Consider the following 10,606-nt stretch of genomic DNA (forward strand, 5'->3'; position numbering starts at 1 on the left):
GTTGGAACAAAAAATAAAAAATCCGTATGTACATACATATATACGCACGAAAAAACCCTTAAATTTCTGCTTTAGCTTATTTTTCGTGTTTAGTAACACATACCAAATTCAAGTATCTACTTGCAATAAACGCCCAGCAATACCCCTTTTGCTTGTACTCATAGCAAGCAAAAGCAGGATTGCATACAAAATAAGCAGTAGAAATAAGACAGAACAATATCAACGAAACAAAAATTTTTGCGCGAAAAAGATTGACAAAACAAAGTAGAAAAGAAGTGGCAGTAAATACTGCATATTTATGTATGTAAACATATTATATTACAGCTTCTAAAACCCATAAATAGCAAATATCAAAAACACCTAAATATAATAGGTACCAAACAATAGCATATTTTATTTCTGTCCTCCCAGCATCTGTACCACGAAGTAATACACATACGTACATACGTGGAGGTAAACAATTATACAAACGCTTATTAGCCCCGAATCTGCATCGAATTGCACATAAAGAAGCATATGTACATACGGTCATTTGCAACTCATAGCCCATTAGAGACAAAGTTTATTACTCCCTAAGCTAACAAATTACTCGTACATAACTATATACAAACGGGCATACATCGTAACGAAAGCAACGAAATTGCAATCAGCGTTTATCGCTTCCTCCTATTTTAGTAAACAAAGTGACATACATACACACTACCTAGTATTAGCCGCCCTCGCTTAACATATGTTAATATATGGTAGCATTGCGTGCGAACATTAACAAACGCACATACATATATACTCACATACCTACTAACCCAGTAGTGCATATACCTTGTACGGCACACGTAAAGGAAAAATATTAATAAGCACGGTAAAATTAAAATAATCGAATTAACGATTTAAATTGCGATAATTTAAAGAAACCTTGTTTATTAGAAAAAAATATATATACACACCCAATCGGAAACAAATATAAAATTAATATAAAAAAAAGAATAATATAGAGAGAGTATTGCGGTACATTGTGTTAATGTAAATAAAAGCACGTCTAAATCCATTTGACGATACGGGAACTTGCTTATATTATTCGCGGTTAATTAAATACAGAGAAAAAATAAAATAAAATCTATATATTCTCGCATACTTAATGCCTTCTGATAAAACTCCAGCAAAGGAGCAATTAGCCAAACCCCCAATCACTTTAAAAGCACCAACAATGGTTGATGAGGATAAACCTCAAGGCACACCTGCAGAAGCTACCCGCTTGAAGCAGGGTGCAAAAGAGAGAAAAACAAAAGATTTCTCAGGCGCAAGATTCATTTCTGATAGTGACAGTTTGGTAAGATACTGCACTAAATTCTCCTCAGCCCCAATAGAAGACAATTCTGAATCGGTTCTGGAAATAAAAAACCACAACCTTGACAACTTCTGGGCGCGCCTTCAAGCGGCATATGACACAATTATAGAAACGGATGATTCCGATTTACCCGAGAATTTCAAAGCTTCGGCTGCCGCCACATACGAAAACTTGACCAATATGAAGAGACAAAAGCTATGATCTCCGATCAGCTTAAGTTATTAAACCCAGTTAGCGCACCTACTCCACCCCCGAGAGTAGAAGTAAGCCAAATTCAAGAGCAAAGCTCCGACATATATCTCAAAGTGCCAGCATGTGACACGGAAACCTTCCATGGGGGTTATGAACAATGGCCGTCCTTCCGGGACATGTTTACAGCCGTATACATAAATCACCTAAAATTGTCACAAGCACAAAAACTGTACCACCTCAGGTACAAGACTAAAGGTCAAGCCGGCAGTAGAGTGAAGCAATTCGCATTAAATGACGATAATTTCAATCTGGCTTGGGAAGCATTAAAAGAAAGATATGAAAACGAAAGAGTACTGGTTGATAAACAAGTAACGATTTTAATGAACTTGCCAAAAATTCAAAAAGAAACAAGTTATGGGAGCAATCGCTCTCATCCCGTAAAAAATGCCCGACGTGGCAACAAATGAAAGATTTTCTAACTACCCAGTATGAAATCGCAGAGAGGGTAGATACAAAAATTACAAAAGCCAAGAATACACAAAATGATCTACATAGAAGCTTCATGAAACCCCAAGCCAGCAATCACAATTCACATAATAGAAGCTTCAATACATCGCAAACATTTATGAACGAAAATAGACATACGTCATGCGAATTTTGTAAAGGAGGTCACCCATTAAGATCTTGCGAGAAGTTTAAAAAACTTACGACGACCGAAAGATATAATGTCGTCAGAAACAATAGGCTTTGCACAAATTGCTTCTCACACTCTCACACGCAAAAAGACTGTGAGAGTACCACGACTTGAACTGTGTGGCGCGCTTCTACTCGCAAAATTAGCCTCAACTGTGCAAACGCATTTAAACATGACCAGTCAAAAATTATATCTATGGTCAGACTCAGAGATCGTCTTAGCTTGGTTAGAAAAACCACCCCTCTCATGGAAAACATATGTTTCCAACCGCATAGCCCAAATACTTGATTTAGTTGAGCCGGCAACTTGGCGACATCTATCCAGTGCTGATAACCCCGCCGATCTTGGCACAAGAGGTTGCAAACCCTTGCACCTCGCCACCACCTCACTCTGGTGGAACGGCCCCAACTGGCTAAAAGAATCACAACAATTCTGGCCACAATCCCCCATACGCAACATAATTGCCCCAGAAAGTCGAAAAGTCGAAACCTCTCACACAATACTGGATGACAATGACATACTAGAACGATTTTCCTCGTTCCCCCGTGCCCTAAAGGTAGTCGCCTATATGTTCAAATTTGTAGAGCGCCTCAAAAATGAGGTTAAGAAAACACCGAATTCCCCAGATAACATGTTAACGCATCAATACCTACAAAAAGCAAAGGTTTCCCTTGTTGCATACACTCAAACGCGCTATTTCAGCCGCGAAATATTACTGCTAAGAGAATCAAAACTAATTGATAAAAAGAGTCAACTCTTAGTACTCAATCCATTTTTAGACACGAAAGGTCTGCATCGTGCTAATGGACGGCTAGCGAACTCCAGCCTCACATATAACGAACGCCACCCCATAATAATACCAGAGAAATCCTCATTTGCAACACCATACCTCAGATTTCTCCACTTATTAATGCTACATGCCGAACATCGCCTCATGCAACAAATGGTCCGACAAGAATATTATATTCCACGACTAAAGCCACAGATCAAAAAATGCATATTTATGTGTAAAGTCTGCACTATACATAAGCAGAAGATGCGCACGCAGATCATGGCAGCTCTTCCACCTGAACGCTGCACTTTCGCTCTGCCCTTCACTACCACTGGTGTTGACTTTGCTGGGCCTTTCCAGATAAAGGCTTCCATATTAAGGACTTCAACCTTTACGAAGGGTTATGTGGCTGTCTTTGTATGCTTTACGACAAAGGCAGTACACCTCGAGCTATGTTCTGATCTGACCACTGCGGCTTTTCTCGCGGCATTTGCTCGCTTCGTCTGACGGCGAGGATTTCCATCCAAAATAATGAGCGACAATGGAAAAACCTTTGTCGGAGCCAAAAGAGCCACTGAAAAACAGTTTGTAAAATTTATAGAGGAAGTCTCGCCAGAAATCGTTCAAAAATACGCACCCCAAGGCATTGATTGGCAATTTATCCCACCAAGTGCTCCACATATGGGGGGTCTATGGGAATCCGCTGTAAAAAGCTTCAAAACACATTTTAAAAAGTCGCTGGCGCACACAAATTTAACTTCGAAGAATTTACTACATTATTAACCCGAACAGAAGCCGTTCCTAACTCACGGCCCCTCTCTGCGCTCTCGCAAGATCCCTCCGATTTCACTGCCCTCACCCCTGGGCATTTTCTTAGAGGTGCTCCACTTCTGGCAATACCCGAACCAGACGAACAATCCTTATCTCTACTGAATCGATGGGAACGAATGAAAATTCTCCATCATGAATTCAGTCGTAGATGGAAGGAAGATTATTTAAAAGACCTCCATAAAAGATATAGATGGAAGAATACTCAAGAGGAGCCTAAAATCGGAGAATGTGTTCTCATCCACGATGAGTGTCTTCCACCCACCGAGTGGCGCCTCGCAAGAATCGAAAAATTACATCGTGGCTCCGATGGTCACATACGAGTCGTAGATTTGCGCACACAAAACGGTATACTAACTCGACCGCTCGTAAAACTTTGCCTTCTACCGACCGAAGACGCTAATAATCAATGAAAAACAATCGTAATTCCGTCATGCTCAAAACCGTAAATGAAACTAAAACCACGCAACTCAATAAACGTAACAAAAACCGAGAATATCAAAAGTGCCTAAATCCGTACCCTCAAACCCACACCAAGTGGCTTACGCCTAGCAATCATGTTCATAACTGCTTGCATCTATACTATACTAAAGTCCGTTCTCCCCTACTGTAGATAAATATGGACGTGGAAATGATTGAAGCCACACCAACTCCAACTATCCGTTCGGCAATCACCGTGCCCCGCTCGGCAGCACCGCCAGTAGCAGCTCCTCGCTCTACTGTGCCGCGTACCGCAGCAGCTCCGGCCGCTGCGCCTCGAAACCTCACGCCCCGACCCGCCGCCGCTCCGACGGCATCACCACGCGCAGAACCTCCACAAAGGAGCCCAGCAGCCGTACATGGCGTACGATGTCCGCTATGTCGTCGCCCACATAAGCTACGCCTATGCTCCATTTTTAGGAGTAAGCAGCCGCCTCAGCGCCAGCAAGTCGCGCAAGCTCATGGGTACTGCCTTAACTGCTTGGCGCTATCGCACGCAACGAGGGAGTGCGACTCACCCATCTTGTGCCAACTGTGCGACAGACCGCACCACACACTGTTGCATCGCACCCCCGCACGAACCATTCCCGAGACACCAGTTGCCCACCGTAATGGGCGACGAAGACCGCAAGGCAAGGTTGCACGATCGCGGCGACCACCAGCACAACAGGGCCACCGCACTTTTAACCACCCCGGAGCTCGCTATCGTGCTCCAGCAGGGACCCATCGCCGGCACCAGCCTACGCAACGTCCCCGTCGTGCGACCGGACTACGCAACGTAGTGGAGACCCTGCACAACTTCAGCAACTAGTAGGCTGAAGACTCGCCCAGGGGGGCCGGGATGGCTAAATGAGTTCGGCCATTCCCCCTTTTTTCGACCGTGAATGGCTCCGTGACAGCAGCAACATTGCCTAATCGCCTACTCACCACGGCCCGTTCCACCCACGTACACATAATACACCTACACACACACATATACACATGAATTGTATTTACACATACACACACACATGAATTACAACATAATATGAAACAAAACACAATTTTGCGAATGTCATATCGAGCAGACGTGTTATACGCTATAACCCCGCTAACGCAAATTTAATAAAGTGCATTAATATTCCCACGAAAAGGTTCTACGGGTTTTTTTTTCAAAAAAAAGGTTCGAAGCTAGTGGTGAGTGTGCCCCCCAAAGTGTTTGCCCTTGGTGTACGACTGTTCATGGTCCTCCATCGCCTTACTGGACGGCACCTATAGAGAAACAAAAAAACAAAAAATTAAAAATTAATTCACATAAAAAATATACCTTTACAGTCCACAAATAAAAACCACAAACAAAGTTTAAGAATTAAAAAAATAAATAGTTCCATAGTGACCACATACTTAAATAAAAAGTGAAGAAGAGCGTACATACATACATTTATAAACTTTAACAGTTTATTCCGGGCGCGTCGCGTAATACTTATACACACTAAAAACAATAATAATTTCACATTAAACATCGGTACAAACTCGGGCGCGAAATAATTTAATGTAAAAACATAATTCACCCAACAAAAAACAACACTATAGAAGGAAGCACTTTATCGCAGTTAGGCTCAACGAGGGAAACACGCAACGAGGAGGAAGTAGCAGGATCAGGAGCTTGGGAACTATATCCTCAAATAATAACCCATAATTAAACCCATATACCCCCTACCGCCAAAGTGAGTTGTATCGAACCAGTAAATTGAGATTTTACATACATATATATAAAAAAAAAAAAACGATATTTACTGAAATTTTTCAAAACTATATATATATATACACATTTACATACATAAATATACATATCGGTAAAAATTTACGGTTCCAAAAAACGGTTGGAACAAAAAATAAAAAATCCGTATGTACATACATATATACGCACGAAAAAACCCTTAAATTTCTGCTTTAGCTTATTTTTCGTGTTTAGTAACACATACCAAATTCAAGTATCTACTTGCAATAAACGCCCAGCAATACCCCTTTTGCTTGTACTCATAGCAAGCAAAAGCAGGATTGCATACAAAATAAGCAGTAGAAATAAGACAGAACAATATCAACGAAACAAAAATTTTTGCGCGAAAAAGATTGACAAAACAAAGTAGAAAAGAAGTGGCAGTAAATACTGCATATTTATGTATGTAAACATATTATATTACAGCTTCTAAAACCCATAAATAGCAAATATCAAAAACACCTAAATATAATAGGTACCAAACAATAGCATATTTTATTTCTGTCCTCCCAGCATCTGTACCACGAAGTAATACACATACGTACATACGTGGAGGTAAACAATTATACAAACGCTTATTAGCCCCGAATCTGCATCGAATTGCACATAAAGAAGCATATGTACATACGGTCATTTGCAACTCATAGCCCATTAGAGACAAAGTTTATTACTCCCTAAGCTAACAAATTACTCGTACATAACTATATACAAACGGGCATACATCGTAACGAAAGCAACGAAATTGCAATCAGCGTTTATCGCTTCCTCCTATTTTAGTAAACAAAGTGACATACATACACACTACCTAGTATTAGCCGCCCTCGCTTAACATATGTTAATATATGGTAGCATTGCGTGCGAACATTAACAAACGCACATACATATATACTCACATACCTACTAACCCAGTAGTGCATATACCTTGTACGGCACACGTAAAGGAAAAATATTAATAAGCACGGTAAAATTAAAATAATCGAATTAACGATTTAAATTGCGATAATTTAAAGAAACCTTGTTTATTAGAAAAAAATATATATACACACCCAATCGGAAACAAATATAAAATTAATATAAAAAAAAGAATAATATAGAGAGAGTATTGCGGTACATTGTGTTAATGTAAATAAAAGCACGTCTAAATCCATTTGACGATACGGGAACTTGCTTATATTATTCGCGGTTAATTAAATACAGAGAAAAAATAAAATAAAATCTATATATTCTCGCATACTTAATGCCTTCTGATAAAACTCCAGCAAAGGAGCAATTAGCCAAACCCCCAATCACTTTAAAAGCACCAACAATGGTTGATGAGGATAAACCTCAAGGCACACCTGCAGAAGCTACCCGCTTGAAGCAGGGTGCAAAAGAGAGAAAAACAAAAGATTTCTCAGGCGCAAGATTCATTTCTGATAGTGACAGTTTGGTAAGATACTGCACTAAATTCTCCTCAGCCCCAATAGAAGACAATTCTGAATCGGTTCTGGAAATAAAAAACCACAACCTTGACAACTTCTGGGCGCGCCTTCAAGCGGCATATGACACAATTATAGAAACGGATGATTCCGATTTACCCGAGAATTTCAAAGCTTCGGCTGCCGCCACATACGAAAACTTGACCAATATGAAGAGACAAAAGCTATGATCTCCGATCAGCTTAAGTTATTAAACCCAGTTAGCGCACCTACTCCACCCCCGAGAGTAGAAGTAAGCCAAATTCAAGAGCAAAGCTCCGACATATATCTCAAAGTGCCAGCATGTGACACGGAAACCTTCCATGGGGGTTATGAACAATGGCCGTCCTTCCGGGACATGTTTACAGCCGTATACATAAATCACCTAAAATTGTCACAAGCACAAAAACTGTACCACCTCAGGTACAAGACTAAAGGTCAAGCCGGCAGTAGAGTGAAGCAATTCGCATTAAATGACGATAATTTCAATCTGGCTTGGGAAGCATTAAAAGAAAGATATGAAAACGAAAGAGTACTGGTTGATAAACAAGTAACGATTTTAATGAACTTGCCAAAAATTCAAAAAGAAACAAGTTATGGGAGCAATCGCTCTCATCCCGTAAAAAATGCCCGACGTGGCAACAAATGAAAGATTTTCTAACTACCCAGTATGAAATCGCAGAGAGGGTAGATACAAAAATTACAAAAGCCAAGAATACACAAAATGATCTACATAGAAGCTTCATGAAACCCCAAGCCAGCAATCACAATTCACATAATAGAAGCTTCAATACATCGCAAACATTTATGAACGAAAATAGACATACGTCATGCGAATTTTGTAAAGGAGGTCACCCATTAAGATCTTGCGAGAAGTTTAAAAAACTTACGACGACCGAAAGATATAATGTCGTCAGAAACAATAGGCTTTGCACAAATTGCTTCTCACACTCTCACACGCAAAAAGACTGTGAGAGTACCACGACTTGAACTGTGTGGCGCGCTTCTACTCGCAAAATTAGCCTCAACTGTGCAAACGCATTTAAACATGACCAGTCAAAAATTATATCTATGGTCAGACTCAGAGATCGTCTTAGCTTGGTTAGAAAAACCACCCCTCTCATGGAAAACATATGTTTCCAACCGCATAGCCCAAATACTTGATTTAGTTGAGCCGGCAACTTGGCGACATCTATCCAGTGCTGATAACCCCGCCGATCTTGGCACAAGAGGTTGCAAACCCTTGCACCTCGCCACCACCTCACTCTGGTGGAACGGCCCCAACTGGCTAAAAGAATCACAACAATTCTGGCCACAATCCCCCATACGCAACATAATTGCCCCAGAAAGTCGAAAAGTCGAAACCTCTCACACAATACTGGATGACAATGACATACTAGAACGATTTTCCTCGTTCCCCCGTGCCCTAAAGGTAGTCGCCTATATGTTCAAATTTGTAGAGCGCCTCAAAAATGAGGTTAAGAAAACACCGAATTCCCCAGATAACATGTTAACGCATCAATACCTACAAAAAGCAAAGGTTTCCCTTGTTGCATACACTCAAACGCGCTATTTCAGCCGCGAAATATTACTGCTAAGAGAATCAAAACTAATTGATAAAAAGAGTCAACTCTTAGTACTCAATCCATTTTTAGACACGAAAGGTCTGCATCGTGCTAATGGACGGCTAGCGAACTCCAGCCTCACATATAACGAACGCCACCCCATAATAATACCAGAGAAATCCTCATTTGCAACACCATACCTCAGATTTCTCCACTTATTAATGCTACATGCCGAACATCGCCTCATGCAACAAATGGTCCGACAAGAATATTATATTCCACGACTAAAGCCACAGATCAAAAAATGCATATTTATGTGTAAAGTCTGCACTATACATAAGCAGAAGATGCGCACGCAGATCATGGCAGCTCTTCCACCTGAACGCTGCACTTTCGCTCTGCCCTTCACTACCACTGGTGTTGACTTTGCTGGGCCTTTCCAGATAAAGGCTTCCATATTAAGGACTTCAACCTTTACGAAGGGTTATGTGGCTGTCTTTGTATGCTTTACGACAAAGGCAGTACACCTCGAGCTATGTTCTGATCTGACCACTGCGGCTTTTCTCGCGGCATTTGCTCGCTTCGTCTGACGGCGAGGATTTCCATCCAAAATAATGAGCGACAATGGAAAAACCTTTGTCGGAGCCAAAAGAGCCACTGAAAAACAGTTTGTAAAATTTATAGAGGAAGTCTCGCCAGAAATCGTTCAAAAATACGCACCCCAAGGCATTGATTGGCAATTTATCCCACCAAGTGCTCCACATATGGGGGGTCTATGGGAATCCGCTGTAAAAAGCTTCAAAACACATTTTAAAAAGTCGCTGGCGCACACAAATTTAACTTCGAAGAATTTACTACATTATTAACCCGAACAGAAGCCGTTCCTAACTCACGGCCCCTCTCTGCGCTCTCGCAAGATCCCTCCGATTTCACTGCCCTCACCCCTGGGCATTTTCTTAGAGGTGCTCCACTTCTGGCAATACCCGAACCAGACGAACAATCCTTATCTCTACTGAATCGATGGGAACGAATGAAAATTCTCCATCATGAATTCAGTCGTAGATGGAAGGAAGATTATTTAAAAGACCTCCATAAAAGATATAGATGGAAGAATACTCAAGAGGAGCCTAAAATCGGAGAATGTGTTCTCATCCACGATGAGTGTCTTCCACCCACCGAGTGGCGCCTCGCAAGAATCGAAAAATTACATCGTGGCTCCGATGGTCACATACGAGTCGTAGATTTGCGCACACAAAACGGTATACTAACTCGACCGCTCGTAAAACTTTGCCTTCTACCGACCGAAGACGCTAATAATCAATGAAAAACAATCGTAATTCCGTCATGCTCAAAACCGTAAATGAAACTAAAACCACGCAACTCAATAAACGTAACAAAAACCGAGAATATCAAAAGTGCCTAAATCCGTACCCTCAAACCCACACCAAGTGGCTTACGCCTAGCAATCATGTTCATAACTGCTTGCATCTATACTATACTAAAGTCCGTTCTCC

General features: G+C 41.1%; 1 protein-coding gene across 1 annotated transcript; it reads left to right on the forward strand.

Annotated features, from left to right (window-relative positions):
• Window positions 1-2,262: 2,262 nt before the first annotated feature.
• Window positions 2,263-7,718, forward strand: LOC118753207. The gene is made up of 2 exons (XM_036488079.1): window positions 2,263-3,238; window positions 7,330-7,718. Exons 1-2 carry the CDS (start codon window positions 2,263-2,265, stop codon window positions 7,716-7,718), a joined length of 1,365 nt encoding a protein of 454 aa, XP_036343972.1.
• Window positions 7,719-10,606: the final 2,888 nt, after the last annotated feature.

Source organism: Rhagoletis pomonella, unplaced genomic scaffold, assembly GCF_013731165.1.
Source record: "Rhagoletis pomonella isolate Grant_MI unplaced genomic scaffold, Rhpom_1.0 Rhpom_scaffold_02201, whole genome shotgun sequence".
NCBI classification, from domain to species: Eukaryota; Metazoa; Arthropoda; class Insecta; order Diptera; family Tephritidae; genus Rhagoletis; species Rhagoletis pomonella.